The sequence below is a fragment of the Neltuma alba genome, unplaced genomic scaffold, assembly GCF_004799145.2.
Source record: "Neltuma alba isolate B1F8T4 unplaced genomic scaffold, ASM479914v2 tig00010802_pilon, whole genome shotgun sequence".
Lineage (NCBI taxonomy): Eukaryota > Viridiplantae > Streptophyta > Magnoliopsida > Fabales > Fabaceae > Neltuma > Neltuma alba.
Genome location: NW_021635616.1, coordinates 682053 through 705874, shown reverse-complemented (window position 1 = coordinate 705874; position 23822 = coordinate 682053). Strand labels below are relative to the sequence as shown.

Sequence of the window (23822 nt, the reverse complement as noted above, 5' to 3'; positions counted from 1 at the left end):
GGCACAAACAGGCATTTTGGTAATTTCGTCTGAACTGTGAACTCCGAACCGCGAATCACTTTTTGATTATAGCGTTCAGCCGCGGAATCAATAGTCTACGGCGAGGGCTGATACAAACCGAAGGACACCGCGATGGCATCAGGGTGGGGAATTACTGGGAACAAAGGTCGCTGCTACGACTTCTGGATCGACTTCAGCGAGTGTATGTCTCGCTGCCGAGAACCCAAGGACTGTGCTCTTCTCCGTGAAGACTACCTCGAGTGCCTCCACCATTCTAAAGAGGTTAACCTGCCCATCTCTCTATGATTACATTAGCAAACGCATTTTCCGCTAGATTGATTGGTTGCGTATAGTAGCATTGCTCAACATCAACTGATTTCTCTTGTTTCTGAAAACCCTAATCGATGTATAAAAATCGTCTGCCGACCGGATCGATCTTCGTCGACGTTGAGTAGAATCTTGATTGGTTACGATTTATTCCTTCTATCCACTAATTTATGTCATTGATGCACTCATTGCATTATTATAGCAATTGGCGACATACACGTTTTTCCTTTAACTAGACATATGCGGGTAATATGCATTGGTTTGAGTAACGTAAATAGATGCTACGTCTGGACTCTGGATCCTACAATTGTTGAGAAGTATCAAAAGTAAGAGATAGTTTTCTTCGATAAGAATTCCTTGATTTTACTCGAAGAAGCATAGTATGTATAAAAATGCTGAACTTTATCTTTCTGTTGGCCGGGAAAACAAATCTTTTATACCCTGAATTCTTTGGTTAGCCAAATCGTGTTTAAAATGAATAAGACAATCCCTTGCCCCGGTGCCAAATGATATCAAACTACTACTGGAGTATACACGAAAAAGACAGCCTACAAACTGCTACTTAGTTTGGATATGCTGAGCTCCTTACACTCCGTTAAAATTAACGCATGTATGGTGACAAGGGTTCAATTTCTACTTCCATCTTTTGCGGGGAAAAACCTTTGTTCACTGTATCTGCTTGTCGGTAAACCTTGGTTCTCTGTTGCTGGGTGATGTTGGACTCTAACGGCAATTTACGTATTGTTTATCTGGAAAGCTTGATTCCCTGATCTGGACATCGTTGACCTCCAACAACAATTTACAGAGCTTTTTAGTTCCACTTTTTTCTTTGGGGGAGGGGGTGGAATTAAGCATCCTATATCGCAACATATTTGTTTGGAAACATTTGGTGGGGGCATTCTGAGTTCCAGATGCTTCTTTTCATTGCCATGCATTTACATTTAATGATGTTTGCTTCTGAAGTTCGTAGTTGCAGCCTTTCTCATGATCAGTATAGAGAAGAAACTTGAGACTAAAATACTGATTTAAACTTGTCATTTTGTGGCACATTCATTTTCCTATAGCTAAATTTATGTGTTGAAGGTAATTGAGATATCAATTATTGGCAAAATTGCTTAAAAGTTATCCAAGCCCCTTATGTTTTCTTTCAAGTAGTTTACCTTCTAGGCATAATTATTAGGAGTTGAAATACAATGCCTTTGTCGACAACCATATTATAATTTGTTTTTTTGGAAACTCGACACGTTTGAAATTGAATTCTTCTGTTGTCACTGTGTTGATCCGTCCTACTTCTTTTATACTTTAACATATCATGCTATTTAATGACATAATCAGTACTGAGGTCCTTTCATATGGACTGTTGAACTCCTCTCATACGTAGTGTGTGTGATCTATAAACTTATGATTAGAAATTGGACACATTTTGCCACTCAGATATCTTGCATGACACGAATGCGAAGACAATATGATGGTATATGATGGACCAAGACACTTGCTGGCTTGCAGTTATTGAAAATGACAAATTTGAAATTGTTCTTTTGACGCTTTTAAGTGGCCAAAGCCAATTGCCTTATTTTGTTAAGCTTGTTGTTTCATTTAGCATGCCAATATGCGGATGTCGTGCTTGAATCAATTTTCAACTTTCGGTGGCCTATTCAATTTATCAAGCTTTATATCCACAACACTAATGTTGCTTTGAGAATAGGAGGAACCAAAAATCAAGGGCAAAAGTTTATTAGTTGTAATGGTTTAACTAGCAAAATATAGCTTCCTTGGCAAGAATGGTGAAAGATTTTTTTTTTTTTAAAAAGCAAGCCTCCTAGCAGTTTATCTATTGTTTATATTGATTTTATTGCATATCTGTATCTTAACTGCAGTTCCAACGAAGAAATCGGATTTACAAGGAGGAGCAGCGTAAAATAAGAGCTGCTGCCCGGCAGGGTCAGGAGGGTGAGAGTGTGGGCGGACATCACTAGCGCTAGTGATTAATTGCTGTTTTGACTCTCAGAATAAGTTGTGGTGAAATTGTTATTTTGATCGAATTGGCATTTATGGATGTCATATGTGCGTTGCTTTTAACTTCCTCCGTTGTTGATGGCCTATTTTCTATTTGCAATAAAGTAAAAAATGGACAATGCTCCGCAGAGTGAATGTGTAATATAGTTCATGCCTTCTGACAGAGGAATTGAAGCTTTAATATTGCTATTTTAAGGTTTCTGTTTGGCATGAGCAAAGGGAAAGAAAAATTTTAATGAGCTTGACTTAAAAAATGGAAGAAGTGAGGTTGTGATTAATTTTTATTGCTATTTTATTTTATATTTTCTTTTCACCAAAATTTTATAATCTCATTTTTTCAATTTTTTAAATTGAATTTACTCAAATTTTTTCCTCTTGCACTCTAATTTCCTGGTACCAAACATAGGATAGAAGTTTGAAAATGTGAGAAGGAAGAAGCTCATAAAGCACTTTAACCTTTCCATCAAAATAGCATAATGAAGTTCTACTCATGTGCGTGGTATGGATGTTGGTATTATATTTTGAACATATTATGGTAATTTTAATTCTCAATAAAAAAATTAGTTTGATTTTCAATTTAATTCTAAATATATGATTTTAATTTATTGTCTTTTATATTTATTGATTTTTTTAAAAAATAGTCCTCATAGTATTGTACATATTAAATGTTTTATCAAATAATAATTTTAATTAATATATATGACAATACTTATTTATTACAAAATTAATTTTTTTAATCTATTTAAATTAGTTAGTTAATTTTTGTATTAAAAAATGGAGGTAGTATATAAATTGTGAATCCTGTACTACAAAACCCGCCACTACGCTGTCATGCAACACCACACCTTTTCCATCTTAACTAGCACATACAATAGTGCCTCAAAGCAGCCAGCACTCCTCCAATGCATTCTTGTGAACAAGTCACCCTTGACAAGTCATCTTTTTTTTTTGTCTCAAATTTACATTATATCACACGCCACTTCTTTTCTTTCTTCTTCTATGATTTCCTTTTATTTTTCTTTCATTTTGTACGTTCTGTAAAACAATCTGGCCCCAGCCACGAATCAACGGACAATCAATTGCAGGGGTGTTTGGGTAATCCCAAAATCACTTTTCAGAATCACTTTTTACAAATCGAGATAAATTTCTCTATATATTTATTTCGTATATTGTAAAAGCACTTCTAAAACTATGGTTTTGTTTTTACCCAAACACCCCCGTAAAGCCCTAAAAAAAAAAACTTACATAGAATAGAGATTTTATGTGAGCATAACATGCGAAGTAAGTAAATACAGAGATATACTGCAAGGTATCAAGTGAAAAAAGTTTGCAAGGCAGTAGTTCAACACCTTGCCTCTACAAACAAGTTAAAAGCATCTATTTCTCATCAAATAAGCTTTCAAATATTCAGACAAAACCAAATAAGTGACTCTCAGAAGACTCAAAACTAAAAAGCCCCAATGGCAACCATAAACAAATATCCGTTTACACAACTCCTCTTCCTCTAGCAAGATGACCACTAGAGAGACAAGCAATAACAATGAACAAAACTAGCAACCATAATACTACTGTGAATTAAGCCGAGCAATAAGAAGCACATGACGATTTGACACGTCGCACAGCTCAGAATGATACCTCACGGGTGGAGAGTAAAACCATGCAAACAGCTAGACTCAATTGCAAGCTAGATTTGCAATCTGATACGAACCCCAAATTCGTACTCTACAAAAATCAGACAGATTGCTTGAAATTGTGCAGAATGCGAAGAAACACTAATCAGTCCGCCAAACCCACAAAACGATTTACATTAGAAACGAACCAGGGCATGGGAACTAAAACAACGGAGAGCAAAGGCACAGAGAAAGAATGAGTGCATAATAAATGTAAGAATTGTAACATAATGCTTGCACAAGCTTTGCGCATACTAATCACTTACTAATCCAAACAGCATATTATCTATACTGAACTAGCATATCATTAGACAACTAATCAGGAATTCAAGAGGAAACCTTCAACCTAACTACAGCACCAATTTAAAACTTATACTTGGCATCAAGCATATAACGGCAAATCGGTCCATGCTCCAGAGACGTGGCCATTTTCACAAACATAAGCTCGAACAACTGGTTCGCCATCGTCATGGAATCCGAAAAATCGCCTTAAACAGAATGCAGAATGTAAATCCCAAGTCTCCTTGCATTGGCAAAAGGCACAACACAGAGCAATCTTTTTCCGATTCCCATCGTTGATTGTCCTCCACACCCTGGTCCGCCTAAAATTCTTGAAAATTCCTCTGAATAGCATGTAGTTTCTCTTCTCCTCGCTGTGCAGACAGCCAGGCCAATCACAAATATACAGACAATCATCTCGAAACTGTCTAGCAAGCAGCTTGTTCCCCTGCTCTCTGCTCAAGTTCCATATTCCAGAAGCCAAATGCGACCGCGACCTCAGGGATATGCAAATCTTCCTTCTTTTACACGAAGAGAATTCCCGATCGACCTTGACAGCGCCTTTCCCAGCCTCTTCAAATAATTGGGGTTCCGGACCATCTTTGGATTCAGAAGCATTATAGACGGTATCATTATACAGATAATCACATAGAGACCAGTGAGAATTAGAACCAGACGCACCCACATCTGAAGAACCATTCGATCGATTGGTGAAGATTTCTTGGGAAGGTGTGATTGCGTGCGGGGAAGGCGATCGCTGGTAACCCTCATCCTGGCCGAACTCACGCTCCAGCCCGAAATCGGAGCTCTCTAAGGGAACGCCGGCGTGAAGGAGGCCGGGACAGCAGACGGCGAGCTTTTGCAGAGAAGCCCAGCCACCGGGCGGAACAGAAGAATCGAAGAGAAGATCGGAGACGACGGAAGGGATTGTATGAGAGCACTTGATTTTGCAGCAAAAATTGCGAATAAAGGAGGAAAATTTGGTGCAGACACAGGCGAGGCGAGCCCAGTGTCGGGGATCGTCTTGGAGATAAAGGAAGATGTGTAGAATAACGTCATCCGGAAGCAGTGAGAAAACTGTTTCCGCCATCGTCGATCGGCTTTCTGTTGTGAACCTGATCCAATCAATATGAGGTTTGGTGTTTTGCTATGGACCTAGAATCCATACATGAAGCGAGGCATCCCCATTCGGGGCACATTCCTAGGATACTGGGACAGGTAATAAGCACACGTTGTCTGGACCAGAGGAGGTGTGCGCCGCCAACCACCGCCTCCGCTATTGAATTTAGGATGTGTTTGGATGAAACCAAACCGTGGTTTGAAAAAGTGATTTTGGAGAATAGATTTTGAGGAGAATAGATTTTGTGAAGAATATATTTTGTAAAAAAGTGATTCTGAGAAGTGAGAGTGTTTGGATAGTTATTATCAGAAGCACTTTTTATATATACAAATTACTAAAAAAAAGACATAAGTTAATATGATAATTACAGAAAAAAATAGATTTTATGATATATTTTAATTTGAAGGAATAAAATTGTTAATAATATATTTTTTACCAACATAATTAATAATACATAAGATAATATAATTAATAAATAATTAATGTGTATATATATTTATAAAATATAAGATTAAATATGTTTATCAAAAAATATGTTTATAAAAAAAATAACAAGATACATATCATATAGGTTCTCACACTCTCCCTTTTTTCTCCAAAAGCAAAAAAATTTTGTTTTTTTCAAAACCATGGTTTTGGAGTCAAAACCATGGTTTTGACCCAAAACCATGGTTTTGGTTTTTAGAGGGGGTGTTTGGGTGATTGACACCCCAAACCATGGTTTGGGGTGTCACCCAAACACACCCTTAGTCAGAAACCTTGAATTTATCCACAAAGCTTAGTAAATTCTTTATCCCGTCATTTCCTTGCTTTTGCTGGTTTCTTTCTCGGCGAAAAAGAAAAGAAAAACATGCACAGAGAAGAAAGTAAAATTTTATGTATTGTATAAGAATTATTTCTTCTTTTTTTTTTTTTATAGTTTTACATAAAATTGTGGTAAGTGTTTGTAAGATCAAAAGGAAAATTAATTGTTCGCGTCATGTTTATGTGTTGCTTGATAGATAAAACGTAGATGATAGTAATCTATAATTCATAGTGAGACTATTGTGTAAAATTTGATTAAATATTAAATAATATAGAGGCAAGTAATCTGGATTCTGGAAGCAAAGTTCATAACTGACAACGCCAGCAATCACTACCTGACAACAACAATGCTGAGATTAATCGCAAGTGTTAATTTGTATTTTCTCGACTCACCTCGTTTTTTTACATTAGATATGCTAAAACGTGAAAAACAAACATTTGCTGATTTACAAACATTAGATATGCGCAGGGAGTGGCCGACAAACATGAGTGGGCCACCCACTCAAAACAAGGGATCTTGTTTAGGCCGTCGAGGAACTCCCAACGAGCTTCTGTTCTCCTCCGCATTGAACCTACATAACTGGACATGGGATTTCCCTGAATAAATAATAGGGCCATGTGGATGAAAAGAAACCTCTCCTGAGTCCCACATTATGTGATTATGGACAGGAACAAAGACTTCGAGAGTTGGGTTTGGTACAAAGGATCAAAGCTCAGCAAAATGCTCTCATACGCCAAGCGTCCACTTGTAAAAGTGAGGAGGCTCTTTCTTCGTATTTTCAAGCGAGTATTACGAACTAAGGGAGCAGTCAGTGCTAAATTCACTATATGAGAGAAGTTGCCCCGTGTTGAATTATGAGCATATATCATCTTCGTCACTTTGGCTTGAATCAAATGCTTTTTTTTTTTTTTTTTGGGTTTCCGGCTCTCTCAATCATTCTTTATATAGTACGCTTTACTATTTATAAAATATGAATAATGCGATATAAAAATCTCCACGATAATTGTGTGTAAAATGGGCAGGCAAGCTTCCTATTACTCATTTGTATTGACTTGTTTAAGTGTTTATAAATAAGTTTCATATAAGTTAAAACAAAACTTTCTTTACGTTCAGAAGCACCTGTGGTCGCTAATCCCCCAATCCTATTTTGGTTGCTTATCCCGTTTCGTCATCTGCCTTTTGGCGCGCATGTGGGATCCTGCCAAATCACAAGAACCTCCCCGCCCAACCTCCATTTTTGGACAACAGCTACCGACTCTTTTTCTTCCCCATTTAATTTTAGTTAAATGGTGATTGGATTTTTTTTTTTAAAAAGCAATCAATTGGTGACTTTTTAAAAAAATAAAACTAAATCCGCTTACTTGCATTCTTTTTCAATTTCATAATTCTGGCACCTTCCTTAACGACGGGCCCATTGTTAGTTAATTTTCATAAAATACCAATGTGAGTTTTTCAGAGTGAGGATCGGATATTCGGATGCTGTCACCTCCTCGCCTCAAAATTTGCACGCGTCGCCCCGTCAGCGTAAGCCGGGGAGGAAGAATTCAGATAAAGAGGGGCCACAAACCTCGCTTCTCTCTCCGCGACCAACTTTCACGATTACATCCCAATCAATGTCATCGCATCCGCACATTAGCTTCAGGGTGATTCATAGCTCGAACGAATCGGAATCGCACAGTAGACATTTTTGCTCATTAAAATATGAAGTTCTGCAAGAAATACGAGGAGTACATGCAAGGCCAGCAGAAGCAACTTCCGGGAGTTGGTATCAAAAAGCTCAAGAAGATAATGAAAAAATGCAGCGGAGACTGCCGATCCCGCAAAGGCCTCAATGAGGCCATTGGCGTCCGAACCTGCAGCGACCAGTGCCCAGGTAATTATCTGATACTTCTCTTTCTTCCATTCACTCTCTTTTTCTCTTTTTCTTTCCAGTTTGACGCTTTAAGAGCTTTGATGAATCCGTTCTACTGATTTGTTGCAAGACTAGTTATATCGTCTCTCCCAAGGTCCTTGTTGAAAGGAATTCATAGATTTTAAGACAGGTATCCTTCTGGACCAACAACAAAAAAGTAAAATACCTGGGTTCTTCCATTTGGCATCGTTTTCACTTGTAACTTCTAAAGGTTATATCTCAATCATATTCTCTCGCAATGTTATAGCCCAAATACACAGTGAGAATCAATAACAATTGTTAGCAATTTGATATTCCTTTTAGAACCCGAGGTTCTCGGATACTCTCGAACCTTTTTTTTTTTTTTGCCTCGGATGTCTGTCATAGTCATGCATTGTGATTTAGAGGCTTTTTCTCTGTCATTGTACTTGTTGGACCGATAAGCTTGTCTCTAGGGCCTGATCTTTGAATAATAAATGAAGCCTAAAAATTAAAATCTCAATGCGGGTAAACATCAACCTCCTGTTGTTTGCTCTTGCATTCATCATATGCTTATTTCTTATAAAGAAGCCCCGAAGGATTTTAGATCCTGTTATGAAAGATCTGATGATCTAAATGGGGAGAGAGGGGTTTATTCATGTTACTGACAATAAGCTAATCCAATATAACTATTCAGTGTGTGATGGAAGCTTCTTCCCTTCCCTTCTCAACGGGATGACTGCAGTAGTAGGTTGCTTTAATGAGCGTGCCCAAAATTTGTTAAAGCTCCATCTCGCTTCTGGCTTCAGAAAGTCCTTTTTCTGGTTCAAAGGCAAATTACGTGGAAAACAAACTGCCCTCGTTCAAGAAGGCAAAGACCTGGTTATTTATGCGCTAATTAATGCCATTGCAATCAGAAAGATACTCAAGAAATATGATAAGGTATGCCTGTCCTAGCGTTCATGAGCTTGCTACTTTCATGGTTTAAAAATCAAGGTGAAAATTATGGCTGATGTTATATATATATATATGTATGTATATGTATATTATATTGCTGGATGTTCTTTATGTTCTTTTTTGCTATCACTGTCAGTGCAGATTCATTATTCAAAGCAAGGACAATTATTCAAGTCACGAGCACAGAGTATGCACATAGAAATTCTTCAGAGTCCCTGGCTTTGTGAGCTCATGGCCTTCCACATCAATTTAAGGGAAAGCAAGAACAAGTCAATGAAGAAGCCACCTGCTTTCTTTCATACATGTTCCCTCACATTTAAGGATGATAAACCATCACTTACTTGTGAGCCATTTGATTCCATCAAACTTGATATTGACTTGACGTGTTCTATATGCTTGGTAAGTTACTGGGGCTTTCATTCACTACTCACATTATGAATGTCAAGCTTGGACTGAACATCCATCGAGGTTATTTACACTATATATCTGCAGCACAGATAGGAATATTGGAGCAAATTCTGCTGATGAGACTTGGAACTGAAAATTTAGTTTATGATTCTGCCCCCCGCCCCCGGGGGGGGGGGGGTTTATTTATCTAAGTAGCTTATTTCTTAACTTAGTTTAAAATCCAGACCGCCACAATGGTTGCCAATAGCTCTCACCCTCGAGGCATTCAGCCTTTGTGCTCTGGGACCCCACCTTCGATTTCATCTTTCATTGATAATATTAATCTGGTTTGTGTGACAGGACACTGTATTTGATCCAGTTTGTCTTACTTGTGGCCACATATTCTGCTACATGTGTGCTTGCTCATCTGCATCAGTAACTATTGTTGACGGAGTTAAAGCAGCAAATTCTAATGCAAAATGTCCACTGTGCCGAGTGGTAAGCTGTACGTAATGTATTAGCGAGTCTTCCCACATCTCCGTTACTTGTGACAGGAATATACAAAGGCGATTTCACTTGATTATTAGGGTATCATATGCTTGTCTATTACTGATAATTTCATCCATTACTGATCGTAAGAGCCAATGGATGGTATTGATCTCAAGTCTAGTCACTGAAATTGTTGTATTGGAGTGCCGTATGATCAACTCTTTTTAACAAATGGCCAAAAAACTGCAACTGGCTGATGCTTTTGGCGTAAGTTTAAACCGAACATTTTCAGTTCTCTGTCGTTTGGGTTAGTTTGTTTCGATCTTCCAATGATTTGCTTATTTTAGGAATCATCTTGCCGCTATGGTTGGATCTAATCTTAGCTTCGACCATAAAATAGGAACTGATTGAGAATCTGCAACTGCAGTCCATCATATTCTTATTTTCCTCTCCATGAATCACTCATAATTATTGGAGCAAAGGTAACATACATAATTTTATTTTTCTTGATTGCAGGGAGGAGTCTATCAAGGTGCTGTGCACTTGGAAGAATTAAATATTCTGTTAGGCCGAAGGTATGGTCCCACTTGATTTATAGTTTATAGTCAAGCATTTCCATGGGTAGGACTGGGGAAAGTGAGAAAGGGGACCACTAGGAAAGTAGCTTAACTGCAAACTGTTAGGCGGCGTAGCAAGGGAAGAATGAGGCTCTTGTGAACCTGTCTTATCACCACCTTGGTGCAATTGCCTGACTTTATTTGTATAATTTGACAGCTGCAAGGGATACTGGGAACAAAGGCTTCAGATAGAGAGGGTTGAGAGAGTTAAGCAAATAAAAGAGCATTGGGAATCGCAGTGCAGGGCATTTGTGGGCGTCTAACCATCGGCTTGTCCATTCCGGAATTCTATGTTAATCTCAGGCCGATGCCTATAATCACGGTCAATTTTTTTATTTTATTTTATTTTATTTTTAAATAACATTCAGAATAATGTAATGTATTGTAAGCTCAGAAATGTTAAGGATAGTGGTTTTAACCCATTCTTGGTAAAAGGATGGCTACTGACTCTGGGGTAAAGATAATAAGCAAACACGCTAGTTCGGATTAGTATTAGCAAATGCATAGGCAAAATTACTTTTCTTCCAAAAATAAAAACAAATTACTCCAGTAAAAGTCAGTTTGTAATGGCCCTTGGATCTTGTTCTGTTCCAACTATCTGGATCTAGACTTTTAATCGGGTTTTGAATAAGACGACCTTTTCAATTTTCATATAAATAGTCATTTTATTTGGGATTTGCAAAAGCTTATGGTAGACACTATCATCAACAAGATAAGTAGGACTTGCTAGAAGTTTACTTTATGTCACAATCTACTTTTGCTTTATTAAAATAGTTTATCCTGTTGTGTATTTCATCTTCTTGTAATAATTAAAGTGGTTGTCATTATTAGAATAGTTGCAAGAGTACTTGTGTATTTAAAGCGTTCTTACCTTTATATTAAATCGTCATAATGACACCTACCCATCATAATGACTTCTACTATTAGAGTTACTATTAGGATGTGTCATGTTATGACCCCGAGCCTTTATATAAACCCTACTTTGCCTCCAATTACAGGCAGAAGGAGTTATAAGAAATTCCTTATATAATACTAGTATGCTTTTCTCATGAGTTCTCTCTAAATTTCTTCTTCTGAAAGCCTCACTTATAATGTCTTTGTTCTGTCTCAAGAGATTCAAAGTATGTTCTGCACTTATTTCTTTAAAAGGATTCTGTGCATTAAAAATAAAATCTAACCACAATCCATGAAGAGAGTTTAGTGACAATTTTTCCAGTTATCCTAGATCTGGTATTCAAAACTGAGAATCCAAATGTGACCTGTTGATGAGTTGAGAATGAGTGGCCTTACCTAGACTGAAGTTTTGGATATCAGACTATGTTAGCTTTGCCTGATTCAGCTGACAAACCCTAGCGGTATCACTAGTATTATACAAGGAATTTCTTACAACTCTTTCTACCTGCAAAGCTTCTCAGCCTCCAAAGCTCTTATCACTCTCCACACACCAACCTTTCACTTGGATGGAACATAAGCCGAGGTGATTGATAAAATATGTCCCAATCAATTGAAATATTCTGTTTTTAATTTAATTGAAGCATGATAAATGTCACTTTAACAATAGTTGACAATAAGGCTTGATAAGGTTTAACTGAATATGACTTGTCCATCTTTAGTTACACTACCAAGATTTTACAACCTCCGATAGTAAGTACGGCATGCATCATCTTCGCGCGTGCGCACCGAATTGTGCCCATACATTATATTTGATGACTTGATTTCGTGATAACCCAGTACCATTTAAAATATCCAAACGATTGAAAAATACATAATAATTAAAAGCACGTCCTCTCTGTCACAAAATTTGGCTGATCCGAAGCGAATATAACATCCCCAGGTCCAAATGCAGCTTCAGCATGTCATCCAGGGATACACGTTTCATAGTCATGCCGGTAGTCCAGAGTATTTAAGAATTAGCCACAAGCAGGGGATTCTTATTTTTATACATATGGTACCTCTCACAGAGTTTCTGTAGAGTGGCAATTGAATGCTGCATGGGATTTAGCTTCATATCCATGAACATACCCTGACCAAAAATAGACGATAATCATGTAAGCCCCGATATCTCTTTCAAGTTGTAATTGTCTTGAACTAAAAGCAAACACCAAACCTGATAATCATCTCCATATTTATCTATCAGTCGTCCAATATGAAGCCGCTGCATTGCTGTCAAAGGTTGAGGTGGTGCACTTTTTCCATCCCTTCGCTTCTTTCCCAAGGCTGATTTCAAGTCTACATGATTCAAAGAAAAGACATAGACTCAGAAAACCATGCGTAGGTGCTCCTTAGGTTGAAGAGCAGCTTGAACTTCAGCTAAATAGATTCAAAGGGGAGACGGCTTAATTAAGAACAGGTCATAATTTTTACTCGTCCGCACATGATAGAGAGAGAGGAAAATGAAAATATTGTCCATCTAATACAATAGATTAGAATTGTGACGGCCACGAGGTTGCGTAATAGAAAGGGCGAGGAAAAAGTACTAATTGTTGCAATGTTCATCATTCCTTGTTCTGATGAGGAATTTCCCATCCATTTCATTCGCGTTTTTATTCTCTCCCTGCTTCTATAACTAACAATTTTATGTGCAAAACAACCAACAAAATGAACATCCAAAATTTTCAACTTATTCGTTGCATCATGTCATTTCAGCTTTTGCCGAGCAGGTTCCAACAGTAGTAATTAAAATGATCTCATCATCATAAAGTGTCTAGATTCAAGGAAGATGCCTTAAATTTCGAAGGTTTTGAATTATGCTCAGCGGAGTAGGCATCAGGGATCTTCATGAACAGTTTAGATATTTAGTAATTTGTAATACTACCTGGTTCTTCATGTAAAAAGCTAGTTGCCTAATTTAAATAGATTAAGAAAGTTTATTAACTTGATTATTTGTAGTAGATATGTGTTATCTTTCCTGGAATAAACTTGCTAATAAAGTGGATTAACATGTGTACTTTGAACAAAAAATCGATAAATATAAGACAAAATGGATTGGAGCATATATATATTAACTATTAAGGAACGGAGGTAGTACTTAATAATAAGAAAGTAGGCTTATGAGTTACGGCATACGGCACTCAAGCATATGACATATCACTGCAATCAACAGTTGTTAATTTTCAACAGTGGGTTAGAGACCTCTACGAGGGAGCAAAATCCTCAGTTTTACTATACTACAGAATGGTAGCTTAAACATTACACTTGAATTCTAGAGTCCTCAAAGCTTTATTATAATCGTTGGGGTTGGGAAGAGACCCTCCAGCCCCTCGCGGACTTCTTAAAAATAAGTCAAAGTTTGTTATGGAGAAAATCTCAGAACTAAACTTGCACAATTGTATGTTTACTAAAGATGGATTTTTCCCGTTTGTTATACACAGATATTTTAGAGTTGATTTGTATTTTATAGCCTCATAGTTATATGCAAGCACGAAAGTAAAATACCTGTTTATACCTGAAAAATGCACAGACGGACTGGGAGAGCGAATCATGGTTTTGAAAATTTAATAAATAATATATATATAATAAAAGGAATATTTGACTGACCGTCTTCTTCGAGGTCGCTTCCGGAATCGAGGAGCTCAGATTCGGCGGGAGCATCATCGGTGGCGGAAGAAGGAAGGGGAACCTGAAGGGAATCGCTTTCCACAATATGAGGAGTACGAGATCGAACGCTGAGCAAGTTGGGATTGGAGACGACGCCAAAGGACTTGTAATTGTGAATGACGCTACCTTTGTCGTCCCATTTAGGGTCTCTGTCAGCCAAGGAGTGCAAAAGCTTTGGAGGAAGATGAGACGTAGGCTTGAATACTCCTGGCTTCTTCTTTGGCAGTCCCACCCGCACCTTTGGCTTTGATCGCTTCAATTTTCTTCGCGACCCTCCCATTGCCTCACTTCCTGAATCGGGGGAAATTAGCGCCAACGGCTTATGGAGGGTTTTACCGTTTTAGGGTTAAGCAGGCCGGTCCGGCATTTGACGACATCGTTTTTGTCCGCTCTTTGCTGGACCCCACACCTAGGCAAGCCATGAGAATAGAAGGATGGGTTTACCAGTGCGCCAAATGGGCCAGGCCTGTGCCGTCCAAAGTATACTGTGCTTCAGAATATGGCATTGGAGTTGGACCTTAATGGCCACTAGAAGCTGTTTTTTTTTTTTTGGGGCAAGCAGAGCTGCGCAAGCTTGAAATTTGAAAGGACTGAAGTTTCATCCTCAGCACCAGAGTTTATGCCGTTTGGTCCGGTTAAGATTTGCAGATTAGCAACCCTTGATTTTGCAATTACCTACGTAGCCCCGTGGCTGGGGTTGGGCTTGGGGGGGTAGCTATTGGCACCATGAGCTTGGTCACTTACATAATTAATTAGCATATTCTAGAAACCAGAGGGAAAGTACTAGAAGTGTGTCCCAATATTTATATTCTCGACATTTACCTCAGTGTCGGGAAAAGAACACTTGGGGTTTCATTATTGCCGCTGTTTAGGGATTTTAGCTTATTCTCCCGCTTCTTATAGTTAGTATGAGGTAAATGCTTATCAATGCTAGATTTTATCTGCTTTTTAAATCTTCAACCCTCTGATATTTTTTTCTTGGTCTTCTGGACAAATTATGCCGCCTTCGTTGCATGCTCTACTTCGTAAAATATGCTTATGATATGCGGGGGCTTGTATTTTCTGGCTGATGAACCGCATTTCATTAATGAGTGAACTAATTGAAATGAATAAACGAATTGTTTTGTTCTTCCTAAGATTGTCTTTAGTTGGGCGAAAGAGGGGCATCTGTTTTTCTGTGCTGCTGAATTTAGGTTCTTCTGCTGAGTTTGTTCTGAGGCGAACGTGTAAGCACATCATTAGCGATTGAATTTGAGCGTGTTTTATTTCTCTCTCACACCCGCTCTTCCTTATTTCTTTCGCTTATTTTTTTTTGTTTAATTGGCCGTGTTACTAGTCGGCCTGTTTATCGTTTCATGCAATGTTTATTCCCCTATCCGATTGGAGGAATGAAAGTGCGAAAGGGTTGTGTGAGTCATGGAACTGGGCTGACTCTGGTACTATAGGCCAGTGGGGTTCACTGTAATTATTATTTTTTGGGCACACGACGAATGCTTACAGCAGTTTGAGAGCTTGGCGGATTTTCTTTTTCTTGCAACAATTCCTGATAGTAGTTCATTTTTTCTTCTGTCTATATTATTTGTGTTCTTTGTGACGCAGTCGTCATCCTGAGGTCAAATGGGCTCAGCGGTCAGACAAGGTCTATATCACAGTGCAGTTGCCTGATGCTAAAAATGCAAAAGTGGATCTTGCTCCAGAAGGCGTTTTTACTTTCTCCGCTAGTGGTGGGGCAGAAAATCACCTTTACGAGCTGAAATTGGAACTCTTTGGCAAGGTTAATGTAGAGGTGAGAATGGATTTCCTGTCGCTGGCATTGGGTTTTTGTAGGTACACTTGTTTTCTTTTTAACATGAGCTGAGCTTGAACCTTAAAATATCCAACTATACAAGCCTTGTGTGTTCCCCAAGTTTGAATACATGCGATCCCTTTCTTTTGGCTAGTCTGATCTATGTAGTTTGAATTTCTATTCTGCTTGTCTCTGTACATTATTTTATCCTTCTTCTCTCCTTGTAATGGTTCTTGGTTGATTATTTTAATGCCGTTACTTGATTGCTTCCTTTTATTTTTTTCAGGAGAGCAAAATTAATATAGGGGTGAGAAACATATTCTGTGTAGTACAGAAGGCGGAAGATGGATGGTGGAAGAAGTTATTGCGGGGAGAAGGCAAGGCTCCTCATTACATAAAAGTAGATTGGGATAAATGGGTTGATGAGGATGATGATAATGGTATGCTCACCTATTAACCATGTCATTCTTCTTAGAGTTCCTTTAAGTTATATAAAGCTTTTAAACTGCAAAGCATCGACTGATCAAGTAATCTCCTTGTTTGTTGATTAGGTCTTGGTGACCTGGATTTGGGAGGAATGGACTTCTCGGTATGCAATGTACTCATTTGGTTCTTGCTTTCACTCGTATTCTTCTTTCTGATGTTCTGATTAATTTTGCATGCTGCAGAAATTTGGTGGGATGGGTGACGGAGGAATGGGTGATGATTTTGATGATAATGATGATGAAGGTAAACATGCTGCTTATTTTTGTGGTTGTTAATAGGATATTTTTTGGGTAACGCGCAAAATTTTACTTCATTTCTCTAAAGCTACTTTTAGACGAAAGTTAGTCTGCTAGGTACTGTGACTGTAAGGTATATTTGCGTTTTGAAGTAGGGAAGAGTGTTTTCTTGTGATGCGGTTCGCAAGTGCTTATGTCTGAGATGGACCTACTTCCATCGTGATGAGGTCCGTGTACGTGCATGTGCATGGCAAACGATGCTCTAGATCCGTCTTATCCATGCCTTCTATCACACTTCTTATATAATTTAGTATGAAAAACAATGGAGTTTTATTTTTCTTCGTGGAAAAATTAGTGTGTCAAGATAGGTGCGAAAGTAGTGTGAATTTAATGATTTGAGAATGATAATAACAGCATTGTTGTGCATGTGTGGTGATTTATTGTCCCCTGTTTATTTGGTGGTTAGAATTATTCGTGTCTAGTTTTTAATGTTTTAAGAATGTTGAAGTTTATTCATTCTGTATTGAAGCCATCAATCTCATAACCAGAGAGCATAATATCAGTCACCCTTTCCAAGATATCATCAAGAGTGCATGCGACTTGTTTAATAGAAGTTGGAATGTTTCACTTAATTTTGTTTACAGAGATGTAATTAGCATGGCAAGCTCTCTAGCCAGGAAAGCTCATGAACTTGATAATGTTTCTTTTAACCTTTGATCATCTCCCACCTTTCATTAGAAAGGCGGCAATGATGTGAAATAGTTTTTTTAGAATTCTTGCCGTTTCATCTTGTATGTCTTTCTTTTGAATGAATACATTCTTTCTTCTTGTATGTCTTTCTTTTGAATGAATACATTCTTTCTTCTTGTATGTCTTTCTTTTGAATGAATACATTCTTTCTTCTTGTATGTCTTTTTTGTCTGAATCAATACATTCAGTTCTGTTAAAACAAGAGAAGTTTTTGATGAAACCGCAGTATATTGGTTTCATCATTGAGATGAGTTTTTGTTGAACGTGAGCGGTAGATTAGTGCTTTTACTGGGACTGATAATGATTGGCAAAATCCTAGTTGATCGTAATGATTTGTTTAGTCCTGCTGCCATTAGAACTTGAATAGATGAACTCGATTTATGGACTAGTTGGTCAGAGTTTGATATTTGAAACTAAAAACTTCCAATGGTCACGAGATAACTTCAGGGAATTATGGATGTGAATAGGTTCATACTGTGCTAAATGAGATGTGTTTGTTTGGTTATTCTAACAGAGGAAGAAGTGTCAAAGCCTGGAGAAGACCCTGGCAAGGTCGGAGAGGGAGGGTCTAAGGATGAAAAGCGAGATGCTGGCAAGAATGAGAGTGAAGATTCCATGGAGAAACAAGCTGCACCAAGCACATGATATTTATGATGTCAGAAATTCTAATTTGAAGACGTCTGCTTGTGAATTTGTGCGGTGAAATTTTCAGTCTGATTGTGCCGCGGATTGTCAGTTATTTTGGTGGAGGCATCTACGTAATTCTCCGTATGTCGGCTTAGCAGTCGTTATGCATTGGTTAAAGCTCCTTCTGGTCTTTCTAGGGAGTTGTACATCAGATAATTTTATTTCCCGAGTGAATGACGTGTCCGAATTCTTGTGCCGAAATAACCGCTTCCATATGTTTTTCGTGATCGGACACTTGATTTGGAATACAGTTTCCTCGCATCCCGTCGTGAACATTTGTTCTCTTGAGTTGTTCGAAAGCTAAACGGAGCTGTGTGTCGCGAATCAGTGTGTAAAATGGCTGCCGTATGAGGGCTGTATGGGTTTGTTATTTAACAGGAAGGTTGTATTCCCCGCGAAGAGAAGTGAGGCTAAATTCGCCCTTCATTTCTTAGCCTTCGAGGTAGAACAAAGATAGCAAACTTTGATTCAAACTGGGGATGGGAAGAAAGGAGGGAAAGGGAAAAAGAGAGGACTGTCTCTCATAATATACTTATTAATTATTATACATATATAGTATGAAAGAGAATGAGTGTGTGCCACACGGGTAACAAAGGTTGTGTAACTTTTCTCGGCGTTGAGAGAATAGTGATGGAAGAAAGGGATGGGGGGGGGGGGGGAGTGAACGTCTGCCGTGATTTATGAAGGCGCTTAACCTTCTATGAAATGGCTTCCCCCGGCCATCACCCTTTTGCCAGGGTGATTTTCTTTTTACCAGCCTTATAATAAGAGTTATTAATTAGAGAATATAAAATATTATAACTATAGTTTGTAGTCTGAGGTTTTATAATTAGGATTAGAAATTTTAAAACTTTTTTGTAAAATTCATTGTTCTCAGAATTTTTATTAAAAAATATACACTAATGTTGTGGCCTTGTACTGAAAAAAACCAGTTAGCCAATTCAAATCTGACCTCTGAATTTGCTATTATTCATATTATATGCATAAATATATTCAAATACGCGTATTTTCTATAGTTTTACATAATTATATAGTATCGGTTATAATTTAAATTAACATTAAAAAATCACTTACTTTCACATACGAGGATATCTATTGCTGGTAGCCTGGTACGATGATCTGTTTTGTTTAGTTGCTCGGTTTCCTTGTATTTTCGGGATCAGCCCTGCATATATTTGGTTGCAACTGTAACTAGACAATAGTGGGGACTTGGTAGTATGGGTCGGGCTTTAGCCAGTAAAGCCCAACTCACAACCAGCAATTTTAATAAAATTTAAAAAACTAAAAGATTTTGCCCTAGCTTCCTGCTTCACCCTTCTTCTTCTTCTTCAGCTCGGGCTCGTCGACCGGCGACCGCGCTCTGTTGTTGTCAGACTTAAAAAAGGGCTATTCCTTTTTGTTCCTATAGATTTCTGCATATAGCCACGACACAGTTCGAGACTGAACAGGAAAGAGAAATGGAAGCCAATGTGGCTATGGATGTTGAGGCACAACCTTCACCTGATCTCAACTCTGTTAAACGATTTGGACTCAAAAACTCTATTCAAACCAACTTCGGCGATGACTATGTATTTCAAATTATCCCAAAGTACGTTTTTGGTCTTTGTCTAGTTGGCTCCACAGAAGTTAACTGAAAAACAAATTAAGTCATCTTGTGTGTTCATTTAACTGGAAATCCCATGATACTTGTGACTTAGGCTGTGATTTTTTTTCCTCTTTTGGGTGGCTTCTGGACGGAAGGGATGATTGGAGTACAATGGCAGTGTCATTATCGACGAACACAGTGAAATTGTATTCGCCAGTGGCTGGTCACTATCACGGAGAGTGCACAGGTCATTCTAATACCATTAACCAAATTTTGTTCTCTGGTCTCTCAGATTCATATGTCCTAGGCTCTTGTTCTTCGGATGGAACTATTAGATTTTGGGACACCCGAACGTTACAGCAGGTACCCATTTCTTTGCTGTTATAACAGTTATAAATTCAAGTTTACTGATGATTGTGGGCAATTAGCAATGTAACTGCTGAAAATCAAACTGCAGATATCCTGCATATCAGCTGGTTCTTCTCAAGAGGTATTCAGCTTCTCCGTTGGAGGGCCTAGCGGGAATTTAATTGCTGCTGGCTGTAAATCGCAGGTTTGCTTTCGACCACAATAACCTTCGTGATACTGTATGAATGATCTTAGATTGGTATTTAAGAGAAGGTATATTCTGCTGGATAATTTTACTCAGATAATCTTTTGGGATTGGAGAAACAACAAGCAAATTGCATGCTTGGAAGAGTCTCATGTGGATGATGTTACTCAGGTATGTGCCGTGCAAACTGATTAATTTCATGAGTAGGTACATTCTAAGTAGGATTGATATCGTGTTAACGGTACCCATTAGAGTCTAGAACTCTGGCCTTGGAAAACCTCTGACAAAAAAGGACATATTTGTATGCATACGAGTGTCTGAAAGGTGATCAATCCATTATCGTGTTAATAATATATATATGATGGCCGATTTGGGTGGTCAAAATTAAACAATATTAGAATCTAGTTTCTTGACTGCTCACCACCTTAGATGCGCATCACAATTGATCCATCTGTATTCCTGTTGGCACATATCTCATCTGCTTTTAACATGTCATCTAAAGATGATGGCGATATTGATTAATTGATATTAATTGACTGTAAAGTTTGTTCTTTTACTGAATAGATCGATGCTAGTAATTGAACGTGTTATGAGTTCGTAAATTTAGTCTGAGCATATGTTTGTTGATAGGTTCATTTTGTCCCTAACCAACAAGGGAAGCTTGTTTCTGCTTCAGTAGATGGGTTGATTTGCACATTTGACGTTGCTGGAGATATCAACGATGACGATCATCTGGAATCAGTAAGTATGGTATTCCAGTTTCAGATTTGACTTTGTTTTTCTTTTTCAGTTTCTCAGGCTACAATTCAGTTTTCAATTGATACACACATGCGCATGTGTATGCATGCACTCCTTTGGTCCTTAATATAAGATCTATTTAACTAATTTAATTAGATTAAGGAAGTTAGGTAAATTAGTTAATTATAATAAATATGACATGTTTTTCCTTAAAATATCCTAATAATCTTCCTTAATATCCTTCCCTCCTATTTAATTATGATTGAGGGAGTATCAATAGAGATGATTTGGGAAAAATTGATAAATATGAGAAATAGGTCTTACATATAGAATCAAGACCAATTCCACAATTAGGTCTCACATTAAGGACCGGAGGAGTATATTATTATGCTTTTTTTTACCAGAAGTATTTTTATTATGCAATGCATGCACATTTAAAGCTTTGGATTTTGAAAAACCATTATTTTTCTTTGAGTTCTTTCATACTTGAGTTTGGATTCCAGTAAATTATTCATGCTTGTTACCTAAAATGCAGGTGATAAATGTGGGAACTTCAATCTCAAAGGTGGGGTTTTTTGGTGAAAGTTGTCTGAAGCTTTGGTGTTTAACGCATATTGAAACCCTGAGGCACGTTATCTCCTTAAATTGGTTTGCTTGACAGTTATATTGACCTCTGCAATTTTGTGGCCCAAATGATGATGTGCTTTGTGCCTTTATCTTGCATTCAATTTAGTTAATAGTTGCTACGGAAAGGCAATTAACACTGCTTATCAACTATCATGTGAACTCATGTTGTGTATGGAGATAGTACTTTCAGCAGAACTGTCTGCAGAAGCAATTAGATTGAGAACTCGTGCATTTGTGTCCTGACTCCTTTTCTTTGCTAAGCGTTCTCTTGTCTGTTTAGCTTGATTCTTATTGTTTATTCTACTCTGATTCCTTGTAGTATTTGGGATTGGAAAGATGCTAGAAATGAAGTAAACTTCACAGATGCTCGTTGTTTAGCTTCTGAAGGTTGGAGTTTGGATAATGTGAGTTCTTCCCTCTCTCATGGAATATGTTTTAGCGAACTGGAATAGCTTCATGCTTATGTATATGTTACATAATTACTTAAATTGAGAGAGAGAAAACTTTTAAAGCTTATTCCTGGAGAGTTCTCCATGAGAAAGAAGCCATGCTTCAGGGGGTCATTTCTATCACATGAGCTGATGCAACCTGCCTTTGTGGAAGGGGAGCATGGAGCTTCAGCTGCACTATAAGTGTGGATGGTCTTCCGAACTTTTCCAGCTGCTACTACTATAACGATTCTGCTATAATTCTGTGCTCACAAGTCCACAAACTGATGTTGCACTTTCTCTTGTTAGATTGACTATTTTGTTGACTGTCACTACTCCGGAGAAGCTCAACAACTATGGGTGATTGGTGGCACTACTGCGGGTGTTCTGGGCTACTTTCCTGTAAATTATAATGCGGCGGCAACTGTAGGATCTGCGGAAGCAATTCTCCAGGGGGGCCATACAAGTGTTGTAAGGAGTGTATTACCCATGTCAAGAATTCACGGCGGACCCGGGTGTGACCAAGGCATTTTTGGATGGACCGGTGGGGAAGATGGTCGCCTTTGTTGCTGGCTGTCTGATGATTCACCTCAGGTGAATCGATCATGGATTTCTAGCACGTTGACAACGAAGTCCGAAAGAACTCGCAAGAAAAATCGTCATCAGCCCTACTAGCTTTCCGTTGTGGTCTTTTGAACCGATGAGGTTTGATATGAGCGGACAGATATTTTCAAAGATAACATGGAGCATCGGTCCTCAGGTATGCAACTTTCAGTAGTTTGAATACTTTTTTTTTTTTGGGGGGGGGGGGGGGGGGGGGGCTGGGCTAGGGATCTGGGTCTTTTGTGGACGCTTATTTTTTCAGGCTGATTGACTGGCAACTTGTATCATATGGAGGCAAATTTTGGCACAAGACTAAGTATCTTTGCATCCCTACAGGAGATTGTATAAATGATTGTATGAATTATGGAAATTTGTATTTTATAGAATTTAGAGATCCTCTATCATCGGCAAGAATAACCGATTAATAACATAAGAATAAAACTACCCCGCTATTCGTTTTTTTTTTTTGGGGGGGGGGTGTTTTGCCAACAAAGCTACGGTTATTCGAGCCTCATTTTTCAGATTAATCGATTTACTAATGGCGCGGTTTGTTGGCGCACTTGAGAAAAAAAATGCTCAACCCTACACGATAGCACTGCAACGGCCGACTCCAATTTTGAAACAGAGAACATTTATTAAAATTTCAAGTCTCATCCTTTTTTAATTTTCCGGATACAGAAAAGTGAAGACTATATCTGGATGGAGGGAATACTAGGAAGGAAACCATCCAAAAATAGTTACAAAATTTACTATCTTAGGGAGTCTTTTTGGGTCCTAGTACGCTTTCTTTTATAATTTTCTTCCCATCCAAACGTAGGCATCAGTTAAACCGGAAAATATGTATAAAAATGAAATGTTTCTTCTCCCTTTTTTTGGGGGGGAAAGGGTGGGGGGTTAAATTCTTCCGACCAAAACCCACAAGCATTGAGAAATGATACACTCCCAGTGTTAAAATCCCTTCTTTATCGAACCATCAGCGATTCATTTAATTCACAAGAATCTCATTCTTCTTTCGCATGAACTAGTTACTGAATACTGTAATACATGCTTTAGTGAAACCAAACGTATCTGATGCTTATTGCCCATACGAAGAATAATCAATCAAACTTCACCGTAACACCCCCTTGATTTTATATGCACAGTTCAACAAGCAACTTGAGGTTCACTAGGGTTTAAGCCCTGGCAAAAGTGAACATTTGTGGGGAAAAG

At 38.1% G+C, this 23822-nt stretch overlaps 6 protein-coding genes across 9 annotated transcripts; 4 read left to right on the top strand and 2 right to left on the bottom strand.

Moving 5' to 3' along the window:
• The first annotated feature begins 11 nt into the window (after positions 1 to 11).
• Positions 12 to 2538, top strand: LOC114759195 (NADH dehydrogenase [ubiquinone] iron-sulfur protein 5-B). The gene is made up of 2 exons (XM_028948312.1): positions 12 to 282; positions 2205 to 2538. Exons 1-2 carry the CDS (start codon positions 133 to 135, stop codon positions 2301 to 2303), a joined length of 249 nt encoding a protein of 82 aa, XP_028804145.1. The 5' UTR covers positions 12 to 132; the 3' UTR covers positions 2304 to 2538.
• Positions 2539 to 4110: 1572 nt separating this feature from the next.
• On the bottom strand, positions 4111 to 5555 carry LOC114759192 (phytochrome A-associated F-box protein-like). Its single transcript, XM_028948307.1, has one exon. It carries the CDS (start codon positions 5380 to 5382, stop codon positions 4396 to 4398), a length of 987 nt encoding a protein of 328 aa, XP_028804140.1. The 5' UTR covers positions 5383 to 5555; the 3' UTR covers positions 4111 to 4395.
• Positions 5556 to 7741: 2186 nt separating this feature from the next.
• Positions 7742 to 10939, top strand: LOC114759271 (probable E3 ubiquitin-protein ligase BAH1-like 1). Of its 3 annotated transcripts, none has more exons than XM_028948429.1 (6): positions 7742 to 8090; positions 8833 to 9029; positions 9186 to 9443; positions 9792 to 9929; positions 10437 to 10495; positions 10695 to 10939. In XM_028948429.1, the coding sequence occupies exons 1-6, from the start codon at positions 7919 to 7921 to the stop codon at positions 10798 to 10800; spliced, it is 930 nt and encodes a 309-aa protein (XP_028804262.1). In that variant the 5' UTR covers positions 7742 to 7918; the 3' UTR covers positions 10801 to 10939. The 3 variants fall into 3 exon arrangements, with proteins under 3 accessions (XP_028804262.1, XP_028804261.1, XP_028804263.1); XM_028948428.1 differs by having other exon boundaries at positions 8785 to 9029; XM_028948430.1 differs by having other exon boundaries at positions 8011 to 8388; positions 8785 to 9029.
• Positions 10940 to 12083: 1144 nt separating this feature from the next.
• Positions 12084 to 14453, bottom strand: LOC114759171 (nucleolar protein 16). The gene is made up of 3 exons (XM_028948273.1): positions 14075 to 14453; positions 12645 to 12766; positions 12084 to 12560 (listed from the first exon to the last, which is right to left on the bottom strand). Exons 1-3 carry the CDS (start codon positions 14412 to 14414, stop codon positions 12441 to 12443), a joined length of 582 nt encoding a protein of 193 aa, XP_028804106.1. The 5' UTR covers positions 14415 to 14453; the 3' UTR covers positions 12084 to 12440.
• Positions 14454 to 14940: 487 nt separating this feature from the next.
• LOC114759169 (uncharacterized protein OsI_027940-like) lies at positions 14941 to 18478 on the top strand. Of its 2 annotated transcripts, none has more exons than XM_028948271.1 (6): positions 14941 to 15047; positions 15734 to 15920; positions 16207 to 16360; positions 16472 to 16509; positions 16589 to 16653; positions 17905 to 18478. In XM_028948271.1, the coding sequence occupies exons 1-6, from the start codon at positions 15043 to 15045 to the stop codon at positions 18035 to 18037; spliced, it is 582 nt and encodes a 193-aa protein (XP_028804104.1). In that variant the 5' UTR covers positions 14941 to 15042; the 3' UTR covers positions 18038 to 18478. The 2 variants fall into 2 exon arrangements, with proteins under 2 accessions (XP_028804104.1, XP_028804105.1); XM_028948272.1 differs by having other exon boundaries at positions 14945 to 15047; positions 16589 to 16649; positions 17907 to 18478.
• Positions 18479 to 19409: 931 nt separating this feature from the next.
• On the top strand, positions 19410 to 23014 carry LOC114759166 (WD repeat-containing protein GTS1-like). Its single transcript, XM_028948268.1, has 9 exons — positions 19410 to 19667; positions 19820 to 20027; positions 20122 to 20217; positions 20314 to 20388; positions 20848 to 20958; positions 21491 to 21582; positions 21902 to 21986; positions 22320 to 22770; positions 22908 to 23014. Exons 1-8 carry the CDS (start codon positions 19537 to 19539, stop codon positions 22683 to 22685), a joined length of 1164 nt encoding a protein of 387 aa, XP_028804101.1. The 5' UTR covers positions 19410 to 19536; the 3' UTR covers positions 22686 to 22770; positions 22908 to 23014.
• The last annotated feature ends 808 nt before the right edge of the window (positions 23015 to 23822 follow it).